The sequence below is a fragment of the Rhinopithecus roxellana genome, chromosome 21 (assembly GCF_007565055.1).
Source record: "Rhinopithecus roxellana isolate Shanxi Qingling chromosome 21, ASM756505v1, whole genome shotgun sequence".
Lineage (NCBI taxonomy): Eukaryota > Metazoa > Chordata > Mammalia > Primates > Cercopithecidae > Rhinopithecus > Rhinopithecus roxellana.
The window spans coordinates 2,890,582-2,915,171 of NC_044569.1; the positions used below are offsets into that span (position 1 = coordinate 2,890,582).

Consider the following 24,590-nt stretch of genomic DNA (forward strand, 5'->3'; position numbering starts at 1 on the left):
GAACATTATGTTGGAAACTATGGTCTTATTGTGCATGATCTGTATTCATTGGTAATTTTGGAAGGGGCTGTAGCAACACCTGGGAGATTGTACTCCTGGAGCACATGAGGCTTCTGCCTCTCTCTCCTGTCAGGTGGCTTCTTTCTTTCTTCCACTGGACCAGGTAGAGACCTTTATGGCCATGAATGAATAAGAATGGACTGTCCACTTCAAGATTTCGTTTGAGTATAGTTTCTGAGTTTTACAGACATATGTGCTATTTAAAGAAGATTTAATAAAAGGCTATCCTTTGTCTTGAAATCATTTTCCTGATGCTTTCAAGATAGGATATATAGGAGATCAGAGAAACAAATTAGGGACAATATCTGATTTCAGTGTTTATTAGACCGGGTTTCACTCTTGTTGCCCAGGCTGGGGTGTGGTGGCGCAATCATGGCTCACTGCAACCTCCACCTCCCAGGCTCGAGCAATCCTCCCACCTCAGCCTCCCTAGTAGCTGGGACTATAGGCATGTGCCACCACGCCCGGCTAATTGTATTTTTTGGTAGAGATGAGGTTTCACCATGTTGCCCGGGCTGGTCTCGAACTCCTGGGTTCAAGTGATCCACCGTCCTCAGCCTCCCAAAGTGCTGGGATTACAGGCTTGAGCCACCACAACCAGCCAGTATCTGATTTTAATCTGTGCACTGATTTGCTCTGCCAAAATAAAGGACAATGTCTATAATTTCCTTTAAAGACAGAAATCTAAATAATTTTAATGACTGGTATAAGAAGAATTGCTTTTTTTTTTTCTATTGGAGGAATTCTTAACTAGAATCCTTTAAAAAAAGATACTAGTTCATGAAAAGAAAATTGTAATTCTTTTCATCCAGATGAAAATGCATAACTGTATTATACTGAAGAGAGATAATATACGGGAGATAGAAATAGTCAAATCAAGGTTGATGAGGAGACAAGACCAACCCAAGGAGAGTCCCTCAGGCTGAGCCTCTGTGTGTTCAGTGTGGACCAGATGTTCGTGAGCAGTCCTGTATGGGAACCTCGTGCACGCTCCCCTCCCCTGGCTTCTCTGTTGCCCATGGACCAGTGAGTGGCAATGAAGTGACTCCCCTAACTGTGGCATGATTGTCTAAATCTCAGTGAAGACTCCTATTCCCCCCAGCCCACTCCTCCTCCTATACTGCCCCGCCACCAGCCCAAACCCACACTTGGGAAAGAAAATGGCTACCCAAAGATAATTTGGACTTGAAATGATTTGCTTAGACGTCCTCCCCTCTAAGGACGATTCTCTTTATTCATCCATTTCCACCTTCTCCACCTGCCCTCAAAACAGTTGTTGTGAGAAGAGAGGAGCCCCTTCTTACCCCCCACCTCCACATGTGCCCTATCCCTCATGTCCCCACCATGCGTCTCACACTCCCACCAGGGCTTGAAAACCAAACAGCTTGAGAGAAAAACAAGTGGACATGACAGGTGGTTGAAATTAAAAATCTTCACACTGACTGAAGAGGTTTGAAAAATGAATGGTTCAGCTGGGCTCAGTGGTGCATGTGCCTGTGGTTCCAGCTACGTTGGAGGCTGAGGCAGGAGGATTGCTTGAGCCCAGGAGCCCGAGACTCTAGTGTGCTGTGATCACACCTGTGAATAGTCACTACACTCCAGCCTGGGCAGCATAGTGAGACCCTGTCTCTAAAAAATAAAAATGATGTGAATGCTTCACAGTGAGAGGTGTCACGTGCTTTGGATAGTAATTGTTTTCTTTCTTAGTACTGATTAAACACTTTGTTTGAAAAATAGGGTTGTAGCCCTGGATATTATCGGGATCACAAAGGCTTGTATACCGGACGGTGTGTTCCCTGCAATTGCAACGGACATTCAAATCGATGCCAGGATGGCTCAGGCATATGTGTTGTGAGTAAATTGACACTTTAATGCTATCAGCAGGCAATCTGTTTCTCCTCCGTTCCCCTCTGGTATGCCCGAAGACATCAACATTACATCTCCTGCCAAACCCTAAATAGAGGTCGCTGTGTGAATATACGAGGCTCCATTATCAGGCTGAATTATTTTACATTTCATTTTTTCCTCCATTTTAACTTGCACCATTAAAAGAGTGCTGCTATCTGAGCAATTAAGTTACACTTTAGCTTCTGAATCTCTCCTTCATGAAATGATAGTAATGGGTGGACCTTGGAAGTTAATTCTTGCCAGGACATAACTAATCCAAGCCATTACTTTGGGTCCCGATTTTGTTGGGGTGGCAGGAAGTTATAGGAGTGGGGCTTGTTGTCGGCTGACCAGTAACTCAAGAAAGCAGCCAGGGAGAAAGGGATTTGAGGAGCGCTTAAGGCTCATAAGAAATCAGTCCAACATTAGCTGGGCGTGGTGGCAGGTGCCTGTAATCCCAGCTACTCGGGAGACTGAGGCAGGAGAATTGCTTGAACCCTGGAGGCAGAGGTTGCACTGAGCCGGAATTGTGCCACTGCACTCCAGCCTGGGCAATAAGAACAAAACTCCGTCCGCCTCCACACCAAAACAACAACAACAACAAACAAATCAGTCCAACACAAGCTTCACTATTGCCAAGACAAAGTGGGGCTTGGAGAAGACAGTGGGGGAGGTTGTGGGGAAGAGAAAGTGCTGATCGCCCCTCCCGTCCTCACAACATCCTCCGCCTGCCTGTTCCCTGTATTGACTATATTTTCTCATGGCCTCAAGGCTGTCTTGGATGACTACAACATATCCACTGGAAAATTATCCTTTTGGAATATTTTATAAAATTCTTCTACCTAAAATTAGTTTCTTAGGACATTTTTCTTATGCGTCCTGAAGCAGAACCTTTTTTATTCTGCTTTTTTCATCCTTTTCATTAGAGTTCTTCTCCTTGGTAACCAGGGCTTCCCGAGTGAGGAAAATGGACAGTGAAAAAGAGAGCGTACTCCAGGAATACAGGACTTCAGTTGTGTTGTGCCCTTTTGGAAATGCACTCCTCTGGCACAAATTTTCTTTGCATTGTGTAATGCAACTAGAGTGTGTTTCAAGTATGAGTTCCTAGACCGTATGAAGCTCGTTCACCGTGGCCCAGGGAACTGCTTCCTCTGCAAGATGGGACAGGCTAGAACAGGAAATTGTTGTGAAGAGCCACCTGATAGAATATTTTGTTGGACTGTAACCTTATAAGTTCAAAAAGAGTAAAAGGTATTGGTAAATACTGTTTTCCAGCTCGTTATTATTCCTGTAGAATAGTTCATGTTTGATATTGCATGTTTTGTGTAACACAGGTAGATGCTTTAATTAAGAATAAATATGTTGGCCGGGCACAGTGGCTCACACCTGTAATCCAAGCACTTTGGGAGGCCGAGGCAGGCAAATCACGAGGTCAGGAGTTCAAGACCACCCTGGCTAACACAGTGAAACCCTGTCTCTACTAAAAAATATTAAAAAATTAGCCGGGCATGGTGGCAGGTGCCTGTAGTCCCAGCTACTTGGGAGACTGAGGCAGGAGAATGGCATGAATCTGGGAGACGGAGCTTGCAGTGAGCCAAGATCGCAACACTGCACTCCAGCCTGGGCGACAGAGTGAGACTCCGTCTCAAAACAAACGAACAAACAAACAAAAACAACAAAAAAAGAATAAGTATGTTATTAGTGAACCATTGCTAGATGTCAAGCCCATCTTACGAAAACTGCCAATGAACAAAGGGAGGTTTTTTTTTTTTTTTTTTTTTTTTTTTTTTTGTAGTCACCCACTGAAAGGAAAACTTGTGAGAGTCATAATTCATATTTTAATCAAACAAGATTTTCTTTCCCATTTTCTTTTTTTTTGTAGTTCTGTCTTCGCTTGTCCCCAGTGGCCATGTGGCCACCAGAGACTCTTCATTCAGGAAATCCTCACTGAGCATTTGCTAGTATGGCAGGTGCTGAGCTAAGTGCTGGAGTTAAAATCATCAGACCTAATCCCTACACTCACAAGGCTTGCTGTCTAGTAGGGAATGTGTACGTGTGTACACACTCACACACACGCACACACACATTGAGCCCATGTCTGTGCTCAACTAACAGCTACATGGCAAGTCCTGAGTGCTGATGCTACCCTGAATCGTGTCCACTGCATGGAAGCCGAGAATGCATCCCTCATTCTCAAAGAGCAGTAATGAGGAAATCTAGTACCTTTGAATATCAAATGGGCCTTCTGGCTGATTTCACTGCAAATTGACCTCCACCTCTCAAGGTCCAAAGTAAATGTCTAACATCAGGGACCTTCACCCAGGTGCAAATCTTCAAGTCAAGTCATTTCAAGAATAGACTCTGAAGTTTGAAAAGATAAGTAGTCCAACTTTTTGCCAGTACAGCAATAGGTGTCCAGTGTCAAGGGCAGGAGTAGCAGGTGATGCGGGTGCCACCGTCCAGAGGGACCGGCAATGATGGCCTCCTGCTATATGCTGAGACCCCTGTCTCTCCCTCTTCTCATTGCCCCAATTTCTCCCCATATTTTCTCCTCTCCCCCTAATTCCCCTTGCTGTCTACTATCTCTGTCACGCCTTTTTTCTTCTCCATTCCCATTTCCCTCCCCTTTTCTCTTCGTCTTCTTTCTTTATCTTCCTTCTTTTATTCTCTGTGACTTGAGCCCATCTTCCCCTCAGCAGTTGCAATGGAATTTCAGAACAATTTATATGAAATTCACTGCTGACGTGGTACTCCTCTGAGGCTCAGATGGAAGAAAGCCCACGACCCTCAGCACAGTATTGGGGTCTCTTTCCAGTTGCATCCTGCCCCCTTGCACTTCTGCCTTGGGCATGCCCTTTGCTTTCGTTCCCTCCACACACTGCCATGCTATTGTAAGACTGAGGTTCTGCACGCTCTGTCCCCTGTGCCTGGAATGCCCTTCCCTCACTTTTGTGCTCAGTGAATCCCTGTCTTTTTGTGGCCCTCGCAGGCAGCCCCTCCTCCTGCTCCCGTGGGATGCTGGCACACTTGTGTCCTATTTTCCACGGGATATTGAATATGTCTATTCTCAGGACTACATGTACCCCGAGTCGAGGGACCAACCCATCTTCACATCGCTAGAGCCTAGCATAGTTGGGCATTTGGTAAATGCCTAATAGATACTTGGTGGCAAATGCATGTGCATTAGTTCATTCGTTTATTCACAGTAAAACACAAGGAACCTGAAGGGAGGTTCTCCAAGTTTGCAGGACTGAGGACAGTTTCCAGGGTGGCCACTCTCAACTGACAGTGAGGGGTTTCTCACATGTTCTTATGGGACTTTGTCAAGCAACATGGGTTTTGACACCCTTCCTTGATCCTCTCCTCTCACCCCTGTGGAGGACCAGTATTCAGAGTGATTTTAGTAGGATACGGATGTCCTCACCTCAATTCTTGCATCTGTACATTGTTGCTTCTCCAATGTGTTCAGCCTCAGAGCTAAGTAGACACAGGACTGAACTATATCTATACAGTTGTGTTCTACTTTTAAATTGTCATTTGGATTAAAAGAGAAAGAGAACTAAAATGGAAACGTATTAGTTCCAAAGGACTGATGTCTTATGAGAGAGTCAGGGTAGTTGAAGACTGGGTGAGGGTGAGGGAAGCCACTGGTGTCCTCCTCAGTCAACCGTGAGAAGACTCCTCTGTGGAGCTGATCAACTGCAGGGAAGATGTTCCCGGTGTCCAGACCTCAAGGAGTCTGGACCCATAGTGCAGTGAGATTTGGGGAAGGAAGGATTCCGGATAGGGGTGAGCTTTCTGATAATAAGCAAATTTCAACACGTGAGCAGCATCCTACCTTAAAGCCCCTCTACATGCTCTGAAATACTAATATCTTATGTTTGTAGCACAATTTTATAGCTAGAAAAAAAAAACATGAAAGGATATTTTAACATCTTAGTGTTTTGTGTAATTTTCAGTTACTCAAAGGTTAGTGAAGACTGGATTTGCTCAATCTGGACAAACTGATGGCATTTATGATGGAAGGGCAACCTTTTTCATTATGAACAAGCCATGTCCTCTTGGGATATAAATGTATATTGTTTTTCCCAATCTACCTTCAGATATTATTTAAAAACTGACACTCATGGCTGGGCACGATGGCTCATGCCTATAATCCCAGCACTTTGGGAGGCCAAAGTGGGCAAATCATGAGGTCAGGAGTTTGAGATCATCTTGGCCAACATGGTGAAACCCCGTCTCTACTAAGACTACAAAAATTAGCTGAGCGTGGTGGTGGATGTAATCCCAGCTACTCCGGAGGCTGAGGCGGGAGAATCACTTGAACCCGGGAGGCAGAGGTTGCAGTGAGCTGAGACTAGGCCATTGCACTCCAGCCCAGGTGACAGTGCAAGAATCTGTCTCAAAACAAAACAAAACAAAAAAACAAAAAACAAAACCCCTGACATTCATTAAAGTTTCCTACTCAAACAACACCTCTGCATACAGAAGTAAAATACATAGGCAAATTTTAAAAATTGTACTTATTCCTCCCCATAAAATTAACACAAAGTGTTTCCATGTTATCAAATGCCCACAGTAAGGGGAGTTTTCCTGGATGTTTCTGTGCATTTAGATCTTTTTTGCTAGGGTAACGCCAAGAAAATAAACAAATTTGACCCAATCTACCGGGTTTTGTCTCAATAGACCACTTGGTTGCAAAATTTTTTCATCTCAACACTTTACTAAAGAACAAATTTCATTAGACAGCAACTGTGACGTGAAAATAATTGGATTTATGTAAATAAAAAGCTTAGATAACATTAATTTCTTGCTTCTTTGGGACACTGGAATTCAGTTGAGTGTTTTCTTCCGATGCTGTGCAACTTTTTATTGTTTTAACAAATTCTGTGTTAAGAACTCATTTCAATAATATCACTCTTCAGTATATCATTATTATGTGAACCATGAAGTAAAATGAAGGTAATTTTCATCAAAGCAGTGCTAAGGAAAAGAAAGGAAAGAATTTACATTTCCCAAGAGCTTAGTATCTTGCTTTTTTAAATCCTCCCCATAGCCTTAGAAGGTGGGCATTATCCTAACTGTACATTTTGAGAAAGTTGTAATTGTATGTAAATCATACACTAGTAAAATTGATATAAGTAAAATTGATACAATTGAAAGGATCTTGCCCCAGGACTCCATGGCCTCGAGATGCTGGAGTGGGACGGAGACTCAGCTGGCTTGTCCCCACTATGTCACGCTGCCAATGTTAAGCACCGCATCACTGAGGGAAGGGCACTTACCCCTCTTTTCTAACACCAGCAATGATTCGAGGGACAGGGAAAATACATGGTTAGAGGAGCTGATATCACTGAAAGTCAGAGGACTTGAGTTCTAGTCGTGTGACTAAGATTACAGTGATCTCAGAAGTAGGGACTGTACTGGCTGCTGTGAACTGTGCTGTTCACCTGTCCCTAGAACTGTCAGCACAACACCGCGGGGGAGCATTGTGAACGCTGCCAGGAGGGCTACTATGGCAACGCCGTCCACGGATCCTGCAGGGCCTGCCCGTGTCCTCACACCAACAGGTACCGTAGCAGCTTGACGTAACCTACAGGGACCCAAAGTCATTTGGTGGCTGCCTAGGACTAGGGGTGGGAGAGCAGGTCAGGAGAATGGGAAGTGATTGCCACAGGGTCTGGGATTTCTTTTTGAAGGGATGAAAATATTTTCAAATTGATTGTGGGGATGGTTGTACAACTCTGTGAATATACTACAAACCACTGATTTGTACAGTTTACATGATGAATCGCATGATATGTGAATTATATCTCAAGAAAGCTGTGATATTAAAATGAACACGACATACAAGAAAACAAATGAATAGGCTGGGTGCGGTGGCTTACGCCTGTAATCCCAGCGCTTTAGGAGGGCAAGGAAGATGGATCACTTGAGATGAGGAGTTCAAGACCAGCCTGGCCAACATGGTGAAACCCCGTCTCAATTAAAATACAAAAATTAGCTTGTAATCCCAACTACTCGGGAGGCTGAGGCAGGAGAATCGCTTGAACCTGGGAGGCGGAGGCTGCAGTGAGCCGAGATTGTACCACTGCACTCCAGCCTGGGCGACAGAGGAGACTCCATCTTAAAAAAAAAATTAGAAAACAAACAGAAACTGTCTTTCCAAGTTGTATCCTTCCAGGCTTTTCCCTTCCCTCTTTTCTTTTACTGTTCATTCAGTGGCTAAGCAGCTACTTCTCCAGCACCCATGACAGGGCCAGGCCTCAACCCTCTCTATGTGACGGGGAAACTGGAAGAAGAGGACAGAGGCAGTCCCTGTTCTCCTGGGGCTTGACCTAGAGTGTGGCAGAGAGGGAGAGAAAGGGTGGGAGTCATCACGCTCAGTAAACACACACACTAATCAATAAGAAGTATAATTGGAGATACAGATGACATTTTCTGCAATAGGTTGTGTCATTGACAGTGAGGGAGTGGCTGCTTTAGAGGGGTGGCCAAGGAGGCCTGAAGTTGGGTAGAGGAAGCCATGGCAGTATTTTGGCCATGAGACTCCCAGGCAAGGATGAAACAGAAGGAAAAGGCCTGTGACCATGTGTTCAAGGGCAGTGAGAAGGCAGGAGTGGCAGAAGTGCAGTGTGAAGAGAGAGGGCCGGAGGTGAGGTTGGTGGAACAGCTAGGACCCAGATTCCGCAGAACCCTGCAGGCTGTGGTCAAGCATCTGGATCTTATCCTCAGTGCGATGGAAGCTTTGGGACAGTTCTGAGCCACTGAGTGATCTGAGCTGTCATTCAGGCTCCAACATGACCAATGGACTACATAGGTAGGAAGCCACCACTGTGTTTCCAAGGTAACCCCCTCTCTCCTTAGGTGTAGCACCTTGTCATATCCTTGCTCATCACAAAGCATTCACTGCGGGCCCAAGCAAAGAGTAATATAACAAACTAAGTGAAGCAAGAGTTGGTTTGAAAATCAAGAAGACACTGAGAACGTCTCACTAGTACATAGACTCAGAAACAAGTGTGGATCACAAAGGCAGGCCTGTATCAGCCCTTAACAGACACGTGGGCCAAGTCCTCACATCACCAGAAGTCATGTGCCAAGTGTGGCTTCTCTGGAGAGACCTATTTGGAATGCGCCCTGCTTCGCTGTCTATGTATTTGATACTCGTGAAGCCTGCCCCATCCTGCAGCTTTATTTGTCAAGGGATCAATCACTTGACCTTGCCCAGACTTGTTTGAAGAGAAGCTGGCAAAAGTAGAAAGCAGCAAGATTTCCACTGGGGTGCTTGGAAAAAGTTTTTCATTTTCGTTTGCAAAGCATAGTAGCATCAAGGTCAGCTTCCAGCTTCCATGCAGTTGAAGTAACACGCAGGTCTTTGGATTTATCAGTAAAACTCCATTTTTATCTACTTCTCCTTCCCGCAATATTAATAGTGCTGACTAATGTCTAACTGTGCCTTGAGAGGCTTCCTAAATAGGCATTCTCTTACCAGCGAATGGAGTAATATTCCCTCAGATGTCATCAGTGTCATGTCCAGTGGCAGATGGAGATACTTCGCAAGGCAACAGGGTTTTTTCATGGTCTCTTTCTCTGTGTGTGTGTGTGTGTGTGTGTGTGTGTGTGTGTGTGTGTGTATGTGTGTGTGTGTTTAAAGCTGCTTCTAAAATATCATCACTTATTGCTTCTCAGCCTTTTGGCTAAGATCAAGTGTAAAATATCACCACTTTAGAGCTAAAAGAGAAGGGATCAAAATTCCACAACTTGGTTTGAAAAAAAAGCGAGAATCAGCAATGATTGTGCCCACAGAAATGCCGAGGCAGGTGAGTGTCCTCTGTGCATCTTTAGGGGACTCCAGGGCTTGGCCTCCCCACTGACTTTTCTTCCCAGAAGGCAATGTGTCTGATAGAGAAGAACTAGAATCAACAAGGAGAACATTTTTTTTTTTTTTTTTTTTTTTTTTTTTTTTAAGAATCAGAACTCTGTTCTTTTTCTGCCTAGACTTGTTTTACTCCTTCCTTGTTATTCCTGGAAAAATGCTGTTGTAATCATCTCTTCCAAAGGGAGTTACTCTGCTCTGTCTTAAGGGGAAAAATGCTCTTCCCCAAGGAACAAATAAATGCCTTCAGTCCTTATTCACCAAAATTGCCCAGTGTCAGCTGAGATCATTCATCATTATCTCTCCAAGTCTTGATGGGCAAAATTTTCTTCACACAAAAAGTAACCAGACCCTGGGTTTCAGTGTTCGCTTAATGCAAGCCAGTCCTTTGTGGTAAAAAATAACGAGCATAAATCCTATCGATCTGTGTTTTTAATGGGGCCTTTTTCTGTCTTCTTTCAAGGTTTGCCACCGGCTGTGTGGTGAACGGGGGAGACGTGCGGTGCTCCTGCAAAGCTGGGTACACAGGAACACAGTGTGAAAGGTGAGGTGGGAGCCCCTCACCTGCAGAGGGGGCGGGGAGGGCTGTGGGTGGGGCGCTGCCAGGCGCTGGCGCAGAGCTAGAGGTGGGGCTGGGAGTTTGACTGAGGCCTGGAAAAAGGTCTCTTGGGAAAAATACAAGACTGCTCACCTAATAAATCATTAACATCATTCTCTGTCCTGCTTTGTATGTTTCAGAAAACTGAGAATGAGGCACAACACATACACTCACCCACATGTAGCTTTACCTACATCCCCCCAACATGCACCCCTGTGTACCTCAAACCCCCACACCTCCCTACCTACCCCTCCTCTACAATGATCTCTGCATACCCCCATTTCTTCATGTTCCTTCCACGTATCTCCATATACACCTGCCCCCAACATATCCCTACTTACCTGTACACATGTACAACTTTCTACACTCTTCCATACACACACATATCCACAGCCCTAGCCTAGATAGCCCCCCCCCACACACACCTGTATTCCCACACTATATTTTGAACACTTTCAGGACAATCTGTGTCTTGTTTATTTCAGAATCCCTGGTTCCAAGCATGTTACTGTTCACGTAATAGGTGTTCAGTAATGTTTGTGAAACAAAATAATAAATGTTGTGGAATGGAAAGTGTAAAATTAATGACCAAGGGCCGCAGAACCAAGCTTTAGTTATTCACAGACAATTGTCATGATTAGCGACTATGCATAGGACACTGCCAAGTATTGAGAAAGTTATAAAAGTTACTTATAAACTAGCTGGGAAGACAGCACACACATAGTTGGAAAAGTAACAGTATGAAAAGTGAATCATATGGTTGACATATTTTAAAATTAAAAATAACTTTCTCATAAAATCAATACATGTTTATTATAAAATGATGAAATACAAGTGAGCAGAGAACCAGTGAAGCCCCCCCCACACCCCTACCTAGCCCTGTGCACTCAAACGCGTTCACATACAATCCTATTCATAATCGTTTTGTCTACAGAAAGCCACTGTTAAAAAGCTGGCTGTATGTTTCTACAGATCATTTCTAAATGCATGAACTTAAAAAAAAAGTAGATTCGTGTTTTACTTTCTGTTTTGACTTTTCTTATCTAATACTATGTTAGTAATATCTTTCCATATCAATAAGTATTCACTGATAACATCACATCAATGACCAAAAATTTCCGCTGGGTTTCCATAATCCCCTACTCTTGGTCTTGGAGATCCTTTTACTGTTCTCCATTTAGAGCAACACTAAAATTAAATCCTTGCAGCTTAGTATTTGCGTATGCATATCCTCAAGGTATAATTGTAGAAGTGGATTCCTTGGGTCAGAGGATAGGTTTTCCACGCTTTTAATACTTTTTGCAAAATTGACCTCCAGAAAAGTTTATATTCTTACTAGCAGCAAAAGAGAATGAGTGACTACCTACCCCAATGGATATTGGAAAGGATCAATATTTTAAATATTTGCCAGTTAGGACCAAGCATGGTGGCTCATACCTGTAATTCCAGCACATTGGGAGGCCAAGGTGGAAGATTATTTCATGTGATCCAGGGGTTAGAGACCAACCTGGGCAGCATAGAGAGACCTCATCTCCATAATTTGTTTTTTAATTAGCCAAGTGTGATGGTGTGTGCCTGTGGTCCCAGCTACTTGGGATGCTGAGGTAGGAGAACCACTTGAGCCCAGGAGTTTGAGGCTGCTATGATCACACCACTGCACTCCAGTCCGGGCAACAGAAAAAAAAAAGCCAATTTGACAGAGAAAAATTGTATATCATTTTAATTTACGTTGTTTTGTTTAAACTTTAAAAGAGTTTGACTAATTTTTTTTAACCAGAAAATGAATTCAACCAGATTTCAAGTAAGGCATAACTACCCTAGACTGGGATTATCTGAAATGTTTATGGATAAGGTAGGACTTCGATAGGTCCAAGGAGTGACTAGAACCCAGTGGAGCCAGAAGATGGAGGTGGAGGGCAGGTTAGGTTGGGGAAGCAAGGCAGGAAAGCCCCAGGGCTGGAAGACGCTTGCCACGTGTAGGATGTGGGGACTGCCTTAGACTGGGGACACCGAGCAGCAGCTAAGGAGCCCAGTTCTATGCCAAAAGATGGTAATGGAAGGTTCTTCTGTTTTCCATTTTCCATTTCAGCAAAAGGAGTATTTCTCACACTTGCCTCACACTTATTCATGTATTCTTTCAATGAAAAATGTATGGAGGTCCTAGTATATATATATATATGTCTGGCACAGTGCTAAGTATTGAAGGCACAGTAGCAAACAGCACAGACAGCATCCTCAAGGGCTTTCCAGTCCAGTGGTGGACAGACATCAAAACATGCCATTAAAACAGCGAGAGATGGGAGAACTGGGCTAAGTTGAGATGCAATTAGGAGGTGCATCCACCCAGCGAGAAGGGAAGGATGTGGGTGGTGGGAAGGGATTCTAGGCTCTGAGATTTAAAAGCCACAGGGGACCAACACCTGGGAGGGGCGTCCTAATTTCATCCTCTTTATGGCTCTTCACAAACAATGAAGCATTAAACAGCAACCGGCTCGGTGAGACATCCATTTGGCAGGCAAAATTTTTAATTAACAGTACTTCTCTCAGCTGATGTTTGTTATATTTGATGTCTCAAGAAAACAAGCTATTATTTCTTTAAAAATTTTTTTGAAGCTTTTTCACGGGTAAATGCCATTTTGATGTCAACACTTTTCATTGGTTAGACACAGCACCCAGACATCATTCCTGGCACTCGCGATTAACTACACAATGATAAATACAAGGACAGTTAAGGGTGAAAAGTAGGAATATAGATTATGCAGGAGACTAGCTGGATAGAAACCAGAGCAGTCAGCCAGGGGGAGGGTTTAGCAAAGGCTTCCTAGCCCATACATGCTTTTACCCCCTCTTCTCCCTCAGCCAAACAGGGCCACAGATGACAAGCCAGTTCTCTGCTCTTTATTTGTTGTACCAGTGTCATTCGTGAAATCGGGAAGTTTTACTTCAGTCCTTTGTGTTTAGCCACTACCATAAGTTGAGAATAAGAGAACCAGTTATTTCTCGTAACCAGTGAGTAATGCTTTGCAAGAAGTAGAATCGAACTTCCTGAATATTTCTGTGATTTAAATATAAGGTACTTTGTAATTATGCACCTATTACTTGGGAAGTTTGGATGTAGGTAAGAAAGACATCAAAAATAAAGTATTCTAGAACACAGAGCTTCTGCATAGTATGATCTGTTAGGTAGAATACCAAGCCAGTCACAAAGTAAAGCCCTATTATTAGTATATGACCACCCTGCTTAGTAGACTTAGATAAGCACCTCAGCCTAGTTACCTTCTTGATTATTAGGGGGTACATGGGCCTTCTGCTATCTTGTAATAATTTCAAATGATGCCAATTAGAAGATGAATATTTTGTCATGTCTTATAATGATAGCTACACTTGAGAGTCTGTTATGTGCAAACATTATGCTAGATTCTTTATTACATGATCTCTTATATTCATTGAGCAAAATAGGTATTATTAGTCCACTCATTTATTCATTCAACAAATGAATGAATATGTGCAAGGTGCTAAGGATATATCAGTGAGCAAAACAGCCCAAAACTCTGTGTCTTCATGGAGCTTATATTTTCATGGGGGTTGTGGGGAGACCGGTAAAGAAACTGAAGCACAGAGGGTTACAGCAACAGCCTAAGATCACATTTGTAAGTGGTGGAGGCAGGAGTCCAGCCAGATCTTTCTGATCCTTTACATTATATCACCAGTGTATCCATGGTAATACATTGGTGAGGTATATTGGAAGTACATGGTAACGTGTGTTGGAATTGCCTACTTTTTTTTGATGCAGTGCTTACATTTTGGGAAATGAGGTAAATACCATATTTCCTTGAGTCTATCAAGTCCATTGATGATAAGACACCACACATCAGTTTAATGACAATTTGCAGGTGACTGGATGGGGAGTGGAACTTTGTTAATGGAAATATTGTAATTGACACCCCAACTCCAGGAAAATTAACGTGTGCTTATTTGACTTTTTTTTAAACAGTCTAAGAATCAAGGAAATGTGATCTTTAAACTTGTAAATCAGGAATGAGTTCTCATTACTATACTACCTAGAAGAACAAAGGCTCAGGGCCAAAGGTAGTAGCTGTAACTGTTCTCAGTTGTTTAAGAATCATTATATACAGCACGGCAGCAATTAGTGCAAATATGAATTATGCAGACTTTACATAGTGCAGGTCAGGTGCAGTGATTTGTGCCTGTAATCCCAGCACTTTAGGGACTGAGGCGGGAGGATCACTTGAGCCCAGGAGTTCAAGACCAGTCTGGGCAACATAGCAAGACCTTATCTCTGCTGAAAATTAAAAAATTAGCCAGGCATGGTGGCATGCACCTGTAGTTCCAGTTTTTTGGGAGGCTGAGGCAGAAGGATCGCTTGAGCCCAGGAGTTCAAGACCAGTCTGGGCAACATAGGAAGACCTCATCACTACTAAAAATTAAAAAGTTAGCCAGAAATGGTGGCATGTGCCTGTAGTCTCAGTTTTTTGGGAGCCTGAGGCAGAAGGATCACTTGAATCCAGAAGCTCGAGGTTGCAGTGAGCTATGATTATGCCACTGCACTCCAGCCTGGGCAACAGAGAAAGAGAGGAAGGAAGGAAGGAAAGAAGGAAGGGAGGGAGGGAGGGAGGGAGGGAGGGAGGTTAGGAAAGTCTTCCCTCATCCAAGGAAGGAAGGAAGGAAGGAAAAATATTAAGAAAGTCTTCCCTCATCCAAAAAATTAGAAATTATATGGATCTTACTTCAAGTTTATTTCTGTGAGACAATTCAAGGGTAAATATCTCTGTATTGAGAAATACTCATTCTTGCAGATCTATGTCAGTCTTCCTCCCAATGGGTTACAGTATCCCAAACACAGAGGTAGAGATTGAGAAAATTGGTTGGGATAAACGATGAGTTATTTGGGTGTTTCTCCTCCTCTCTACATTTTGTGTAGGTGTGCACCGGGATATTTCGGGAATCCCCAGAAATTCGGAGGTAGCTGCCAACCATGCAGTTGTAACAGCAATGGCCAGCTGGGCAGTTGTGATCCCCTGACTGGAGGTAAGGTTGACCCACACCCCTGCTAATTTGCATTTATAAAACTGGTACAACTTAACAGCCTCAGAACCCAAGCACACATTTTCAGGATGCATAATACACAATTCCAGCCAGCAAGTTGTTCCCTGGTTTTGACAACCCTGGGAATGCTTAAATAGTATTTTCAGCTTTGGTGAATAACCTGTTTCAATGCACTTTTTTTTTTAAAAAAAAGTGAATTGTTTTGAAAACTTACCTGATCATAACCAAAATAACTTCAGATCCTACTTTGGTGATTTTGCTGAGATCTCCCTTTGATATTGTAGGGATATTGTCACGTCAGCTTTCCTGTGTGTGTCTTAAGAAATTGAAATACTCTTTATCTTACAGCAGTACATGTTCTGGGATATGAGTGGGTGATTGGGGTGGATTTTATACATCAAGAAAAAGATAATTAGCAGGAGTTAGTATGGGTTTATTAGGAGCAACTTGGACCCAAAAGGAAGACTATCCTCTTCCTTCTTTGACAGAATATTAATAGGATTCATCAGGAAAATGCTATTGATGTAGTGTAACACCAAACACTTAGATAAAATCTTTCATCTTCTACTTACGGACAAGTTGAAGAACTAAAACCTGGAAGTGTGGATTCCAGCTGGTCAAGTGACTATTCCCAAAGGAATGCAGAGTAAATGGATTAATGCCAGTCTAGAATGGGGTATTTATTGTCATGCCTCAGGACTTCATCCTTGGCTCCACATTTTTTATTTGGATGGAAATATGGAAAGCATGCCTACCCATTTATCAGATGACGCGAAGTTGGGAAGAACAGTAAAGGGACCAAGGGAAAACTTCCCCCTCACCTGCAGAAGGTTTGCAGAAAATCAGCAGACAAGAGGCAGATTAATAGGAGAAAAGGCATACACAATTTTATTTTAATGCGTGTAACACAAGAGTATCACAGGACAATGATTACCCAATAACCCAGTGGGGTGTAGATGCTTTCGTACCCTTCTTCTTAGGGGAAAGAGATGTGGAAATGTGGATGATTTTAAGGGTAATGGTAAATGATTTTTAGACTGACTCAATGGACTCAGAGAACATACGGTGAGGCCTGGGACAAAATCTTTTGGGCCCACAGAACAGACAATGGTTTGTGACAAGAGTCTGTCCAGGTGTGTTGACAGACTTCAGTCTTTCTCCCTGAAATATGAGTTAAGTTCATGAAAACTCATGGAAGAAACCAGAAGTAGTTTGTTTTCATTTTTGGCAAGTCTGGATGTTGGGAAGATAAGTGGATATCAGAGTAAAGTTTTTCCGGCATCTGCTGGTCTCCAAGGGCCTTCAATTTAAAATAATCAGTCTACCAGGGTGCCATATTTTGGGGTGAAATTCCCTGGTCTTCTCCAATAGTAAGTGCCTCCCATGACACATTCAGAATTCAAAAGGGCCTCAACAGTCTGGAATGATGGGCCAATTCAACCAGACAAAATGATGTTAAGGATAAAGGTGTGGTCCTATAGTTGAGTGGAAAAAATAAATAAATGTTTAGCTATGTGATAAGTGGTAACTGGCTTAGTAGCAGGAGGTTTAAAAAGGCTTAAGGTTGTCATCAGCAGTCAGCGCAGGGTAGGTTAGAGTGTGGTGTGGCTCCAAAGATAGCTCGCACTGTTTTCACTGAGTTCCGGTGTCTAAAGCCAGGGTCCATGGCACCCTGCTCATGTAAGTCCTCACGTGAGAGTTAGTGACATCTTTAGAAGACAATAGAAGAGCTATAGTTGTTCAGAAAGAGAGTAAGACTCTGAAGAGATGTGGAACTGTGTCATATGAGGAAGGACTGGCGAGGGCAGTGAAAGGAAGAGCTGGAAAGGACATGTGTGTCAGGCTGGCGTGTGGGAAAGGGTTGGTCTTGTTCTCTGAGACATAAGGGACAGAACTTAGAGCAAAGAGTAGAAGCAAGAGGGAGCTCTATTTTAAATCATTCTAAGGAAGAAATGTCGAATGTTTAAAGATGAAACAGATTGCTTTAAAAAGAGGCGATTTCTCCTGTCACTGGAGGTATTCAAGAGGCTTCAACATCACTTGCAGCATATTCACCAGACTAATGCCTCTGCAGCCCTCATTTCCCCCACGCCAGTAACAGAAATCAGCAACCTGAAATGAGGAGAGTAACTGTTTGTTCCCAAAATGGAAGAAAATGCTCATGAATGAGACTTGCTTATTTCTGTTAGAGTTTTGTTGTTGTTGTTTTATTCTTTTTTTTTTTTTCTTTAACTAATAATGGACATATTCCTTGTGTGGTCGAAATGCAAGCTTGTTGGGAAAATTTCACTAATAAATCATCCAGAGAAGCCTAGTTCCCCATAAACTATTCAGGGTGCTGTTGAAAATTGTCAAGGAAGCAAGACCATGCTTGCTGGCCAGAAGCCATTTACAGACTAACTGAGGAAATAGAAATATCACGATATGTACATATAAGAGCAAATGGCCGGGCATGGTGGCTCACGCCTGCAATCCCAGCACTTTGGGAGGCTGAGGTGGGTGGATCACCTGAGGTCAGGAGTTTGAGACCAGCCTGGCCAACATGGGGAAGCCCCATCTCTATTAAAAATACAAAAATTAGCCAGGTATGGTGGCAGATGCCTGTAATCCCAGCTACTCGGGAGGCTGAGGCAGGAGAATCGCTTGAACCCAGGAGGCAGAGTTGCAGTGAGCTGAGATAGCACCACTGCACTCCAGCTTGGGCAACAAAAGAGAAACTCTGTCTCAAAAAAAAAAAAAAAGCGAGTAAGACTTTTTTTTAAAAAAGGAACCCATTATGATATATATAATAAATTAAAATGTATACAAATGTTTATAAAGGGAACATTGTCTTTGTGTGGCAAGATCAAGGATGATGCTTTTATCTCATTTTCCTGACTTCCCCATATTTTCCATAATTAATTTATATCAGTTTTTACAATTAAAAGTAAATGTGGCTTAAAATGTCTGTATATACAACAAAGTGTGGAATATTATTGGCAGGTGAGAATAACAGATGTGAAAGCCTCTTGCAGCTTGTCCAGGAAAATGTTAAGCATAAAGTTTTGCTGTTGTGAAGGTAGACAGTTTGTTCAGGGGGAAGTGAGAGGACATGTCAATGTCAGAAGGCACGGCATGGGGAAAAGAGTACATGTGGAAGGGGTCAAGAATGCCCAGGGTTGACCAGCAGGTTTCATTGTAGCTGAGAACCTCAAAACTCAGCTTATCCAGCCTGGCCAATATGGTGAAACTCTGTCTCTACTAAAAACACAAAAAGTAGCCAGGTGTGGTGGTGTGTGCCTGCGGTCCCAGCTACTCGGGAGGCTGAGGCAGGAGAATCGGTTGAATCTGGGAGGCAGAGATTGCAGTGAGCCGACATCACGCCACTGTGGTCCAACCTGGATAACAGAGTGAGACTCCCCCATCCCCTCCGGCCAAAACACACACACACACACACACACACACACACACACACACACACACACACAAACTCAGCTTATATGTGCTGTAGCTGGTGGCATGGGCCCACTGACATTGCATGCCCAGCACTATCACCACATCTGTCACACTGTTTTGTAACTTGTCTGCCCTCGTGTTTCATGGGACTGTTAAGTCACAGAGCAGCAGGGATTTTGTCTTGATATCTTTGTATTTCCAGCAGCTAGCATGGGGCTCTGGCACACTGTAAATGCTTAAAGTTGCTCAGTGAATGTTTGCACAATGTTCTTGAATGATGCCAGAAGCAGCACGAATATACAAGAGTCTCTCCAATGAAGAAAGGCCTAATGCGAATAATTGAGAGGTTTGGTTTGATAAGAAAACATGGCCCTTTATCAAATTGACCTTTGTAGTGAAGGAATTGAATATATAACAGGGAGGCCACAAAAGCAGTTCCTGCAGCGTGCCTGCTGGGAGATGAGAAAGCTTCTGGGCACTGGCGTGGGTGAGGGAGGGAAAAGGAAGAGCTAGTGATGCTGGGTAGTTGGATGTCTATTAGGTTTGCCATTTTAAGTAATGGCAAAACCCACAATTACTTTTGCACCTTGCAACACTAGCTTTTCTGAAAACCACGTTAAAGAGCAGATGAAGAATAAGTTTAATAACATTGTCTTCTTTGGTTATTTTCTGATTTCAGACTGCATAAACCAAGAACCCAAAGATAGCAGCCCTGCAGAAGAATGTGATGGTGAGAAAAGACAGCCCCTCCTCCTCCTTTCCAAGTTGTGGGGTTTGGTTTAAGATATGTGAGCCCCATGCTGGGTCATGCAGTTTCCAGTCTGGGAAAGTAAGGGTGGGAGAAGGTGGAAGGAGGACTACTTAGGGTCAAATCAGCTTCACTCTGTATGACCTTCGGCAGCTGACCCTGCTTCTCCAAGCCTCAGTTTCATCATTTGCTAAGTTAACATGATAATTAGACCTACCTTATAGGGATATTAGGGAAATGCTTGTAAATGTCTTATCACAATGCCTGGTAAATCGCAAGCATCCCATAGTTGAAGGCTATTATTATTTTCCTCATGTATAAAGTAAGCAACAGGTTGCATGGAATCTCCATTTCTAAAATGTTCCCTGTGCATAGGGCTCTCCTTTTTTCAGAATCCACATCCCTCCCTGAGAAGACCAGGGCTGTGATTATCACCTGTGATGATCTATGTGTGTGCCAACTGGGCTGCATAGCACTTGGGGTCTTTTCACAGTCCCACGGCTCCCCCCGCAGCACATTTGCCTTTGACTGTGGCCCCTACAGATTGCGACAGCTGTGTGATGACCCTCCTGAATGACCTGGCCACCATGGGCGAGCAGCTCCGCCTGGTCAAGTCTCAGCTGCAGGGCCTGAGTGCCAGCGCGGAGCTTCTGGAGCAGATGAGGCACGTGGAGACCCAGGCCAAGGACCTGAGGGTAAATCCCCTGCGTCCGAGAGTAGATACGTGGGGAGGAGATGCTGCGGGAGTGGATTCTCCATAAGGAGGAAGGAGGAGGTTGACTCCTGGAAAGGCTCAGGGGTTGTCCTCCTTCCTCTGATCCAAATGAAGATAAGAGTTTTCCTGGTGGAAAATCACTTTTGTGAACACACAAAACTAACACATCTAGGTGAACAACCCCGATATTCAATGTGTACTAATAAGTGTCCATGAAATCTTCACAATTATATTCTTCTGCCATGCCTTCAGCCAGTCCCTCCATTCGGGGTCCCTGACTTCCCACAACAGTCCTCCTTCCTCTGATCCAAATGAAGATAAGAGTTTTCCTGGTGGAAAGTCATTTTTGTGAACACACAAAACTAACACATCTAGGTGAACAATACTTACTGAACATCCAGGTGCATTTTTCTCATAGAGCCTTTATTTCAGTATCTTGCATTCAGAAGACTCAAACACAGGTTTGTGTTAAATTGGTATTAACTCTTCTTTAAATGTTGGATAGAATTTTTCCAGTGAAGCCATGTGAGCCTGAAATTTTCTTTGTTGGAAGTTTTGGTTTTTAAAAATAAACCGTGAATTTAATTTTCAAAGAATAGATATGAGACTACAGTATTCGGGCTATGTGTTTCTTCTTGAGTGATATTTGGTCATTTGCACCTTTCCAAGAATGTGTCAATTTCATCTTAATTACCAAATATATTGACATAAAATTGTTCATAATGTTGCCTTATTATCCTTTATACACTTACAAAGTCTATAAAGATGCCTTCTCATTCATTTTCTGATAATGATAATTTACATCTTATCTCTTTCTCTTATTTTGGCTAGAGTATTATCAATGTTGTTGATCCTTTTATTTCGTTGATTTTATCCATTGTTTTTCTGTTTTCAATTTCATTGATTTCTGTTCTTATCCTTTTTTTTATTTCTTCCTTGTGCTTGCTTTGCGTGAAACTTGCTATTCATTTTCTGGTTTCCTAAGCTTATTTTATTGATTCAGAATCTTTCTTGATTCTAACATAGGCATATAATCCTATCAGTTTTACCACTAAGCACTGCTTTAGCTGTATCCCACAGACCTTGTAATGTTATGTTTTCATTCTTATTCAATTCAATGGATTTTCTGATTTTCCTTGTGACGTATCTGTAACCCGTGTGTTATTTAGAAATGTGTTGACCAGGCATGGTGGTTCATGCCTGTATTCCCAGCACTTTGGGAGGCTGAGGCGGGTGGATCACTTGAGCCCAGGAGTTGGAGACTAGCCTGGACAACATGGTGAAACTCCAACTCTACTAAAAATACAAAAATTAGCTGGGATGTTGGCACACGCCTGTAGTCCCAGCTACTTGGGAGGCTGAGGCAGGAGAATCACTAGAACCCCAGAGGCAGAGGTTGCAGTGAACTGAGATGGTGCCGCTATACTCCAACCTTGGTGACAGCGAGATTCCGTCTTAAAAAACAAAAACAAAAAAGAAATGTGTTGTTTAATATCCAAATTGGGGGATTTTCCAGATAACTTTTGTTACTGGTTTCTAATTTAACTCTTTCATGGTCAGAGAACACACTTTCTATGATTTCAATCCTTTTAAATGTGTTGAGGTTTGTTTTATAGCTCAGAATGTGGTCCATTTGGGTGAATGCTGTATGTATACTTAGACGGAAGGTGGCTGAGAGGGTATCCTAAGAAGTAATAGAACCTATGTCCCTGAGGGGAAATAGGGGATGCTGTGCCTATGAATGGGGGCTAAAAAGCAGCCTGGAAACTGCCCAGTGCTCATCGCTGGGTAACGGCCGTATGACAGCCTAGCAAAGCTACAGGGGTGGGACACATCTACAGACCTGGATCTGTGCTGGAATGTTACATCCTCTCAGTGCCACCACGGTATACAAATCCTAAACTGCCAAAGTGAGACCTGGTCCTAGACCACGGGTCGGAGGCTCGAGTAGGGGTGGTGATAAGCATAAGAGCACTAGACAGGGCCCAGAGAGCACAAAGAAAGGGGAACTCCCACCCAGAATGAGCCTGCAAACATTGTTAGCAGAGAAGTAATAAGAAAGATGCTCAACAGAAGCAGCAGTCAAGAGATGAGTTCACTTTGGATAAAATGAAAACAATAGGACAATCTAAAAATGACTTTGCAGAATAACACCCAATAGAAGGAACAAGAAATTAGGAAATTTGAGGGGGGAAACCACCAGAAATCAAACAACAAGGGGTAGATATGAAAAGACCTACTTGGAAATCATGGAAATGAAAGAATACACTCATTGAAGTAAAATAATTCAGTAGATGAGATCAGCTCTAGTCTAGACACAGTGAACAAGGCTTTGGGGAAAGTTTAATAAGTACTTTTGGGTTGAGGACTGATTTTAGTGGCTATAGCTGAGTATATATAGCAAAAGATTATTCTAGAAAAATGACTCTTTCCTATCCTTTTGGATAATTTTAGTCCAAGGTTTATAGGCTTAATATGGAGAAGAGGAGGGGAAAAGCATTTATGTCTTGAGGAAAAAAAAAAAGGAAGCCACTGGGTTGCTTGGATTTTGTCAACACAGCCCTGTAGCCTTCACCGTTCTGCACACATGCCGTGTGCCACACCCTGTGCTAAGGGCTTTACTCAAGTCTCACAACCTCCTCATGAGGAACCTAGTGTTATTCTCATTAAACAGGCATGGAGAAGCTGAGCATCTTGCCTAAAATCATGGTGGTTCTAGAAGAATTCAAATCAAGATCAAATTCTAAAGGCCGTGCTTTACCCACTCCACCTCTTATGGAGGTGTTCTGATGACAATCTATAAAATGACTTGCCTCCCTTTCCCCGTAGTAAAGTTAAAATAGAACTATCTTCTTGCCATATCACACAAACATAAGAAAATTAAGAAAGATTACATATAAGAAGGGAAGTAACAGTTTTAAATTCCCATGTGTACATGACATTTTAAAATACATTAGCTCACTTATCACTAGAACCAACCTTGCAGCTAAATATGATAATCCCCAATTTACTAATGGAAGAGCAAGGCTTAGTGAGGCTCATCTATTATGTGGCAGACTTAGGGTTTGGACCTAGGCTTTATTTAAAGCCTGTATTCTTTTACCCAGCACTGGTTCTGACATACTTATTGAGGTAATAATATCATTTTTTCTATAAACTTTTTCAATATATTCTTTTTTCAAAAAAATTGAAAATAATCATCATTCTAGATATTATGTGCAGCAGCGTCTAAGAGTCTAAGAGTACTGAGGCAATTTAGCCTAAAAAAGGGGCAAGGGACCTGGATTATGGTCCTGAAGCAATCACCGATGAGCTATACAACCATGGACAAGTCACCCTACTTCTCTGGGCTTCCATTTTCTCATTTGCAACATGAGGCTGTTCAGCTACATGAGCTCTGAGTTCCCTGTGGTTCTGTTGGATGAGATTCTTTGAATAGATTCTTAATGGTTCCTTCATTCAAGTAGCCATATGCACTGCTCTTAGTGTCAGGTTAACTGCAGATTTAAAAAAACTGTATTTATTATGGAATCTGGAAATTAATTAATCAGGTAAGTAGTATTGCCCTCATTTCTATAAGGTTAGGTCATTAATTCAAGTGAAGTAGCTCTTGTCTTTTCACATTTGCTACTTTATTTTAGAGCCATATCACAGTGTACATCAGAAAATAGATTCCTTATGTAACCTATTTCAAAGAACCACATTTGTGTGTGTGTGGAACTGACAATGGTCTTGCCAACTGATTCTTCAATTATAACCCTGTTGACCAGGTTGATGGGATTTAGTCTTAATTTATACTGTAAAGTGACACTCATTTGTGTTTTATTTCCAGAATCAGTTGCTCAACTACCGTTCTGCCATTTCAAATCATGGATCAAAAATAGAAGGCCTGGAAAGAGAACTGACTGGTCTGAATCAGGAATTTGAGACTTTGCAAGAAAAGGTAATGTGTTAGGTCCATTTAACTTTGGGTTTTTTTTTTTTTTTTTTTTTTTTTTTTTTGCTTTCAAAGTATTTTTATCTTTCTTCATTGACTTAATTTGTTGCTAATCCATTTGTTTTTCATATAGGCTCAAGTAAATTCCAGAAAAGCACAAACATTATACAACAATGTTAATCGGGCGATACAAAGCGCAAAAGAACTGGATATGAAGATTAAAACTGTCATCCGGAATGTGCACAGTAAGAAGAGTTACTAAGCCCA

General features: G+C 42.5%; 1 protein-coding gene across 2 annotated transcripts in view; it reads left to right on the forward strand.

Moving 5' to 3' along the window:
* LOC104678039 (laminin subunit alpha-3) overlaps positions 1-24,590 on the forward strand; it is a 94,422-nt gene that overhangs the window by 13,018 nt on the left and 56,814 nt on the right. For both annotated transcript variants that reach the window (XM_030926086.1, XM_010383228.2), the window contains 8 exons: positions 1,798-1,911; positions 7,408-7,517; positions 10,287-10,367; positions 15,364-15,470; positions 19,603-19,653; positions 20,215-20,366; positions 24,219-24,329; positions 24,457-24,568. In XM_030926086.1, coding sequence (XP_030781946.1) covers positions 1,798-1,911; positions 7,408-7,517; positions 10,287-10,367; positions 15,364-15,470; positions 19,603-19,653; positions 20,215-20,366; positions 24,219-24,329; positions 24,457-24,568 — 838 coding nt within the window. The remainder of the gene's footprint in view (positions 1-1,797; positions 1,912-7,407; positions 7,518-10,286; positions 10,368-15,363; positions 15,471-19,602; positions 19,654-20,214; positions 20,367-24,218; positions 24,330-24,456; positions 24,569-24,590) is intronic.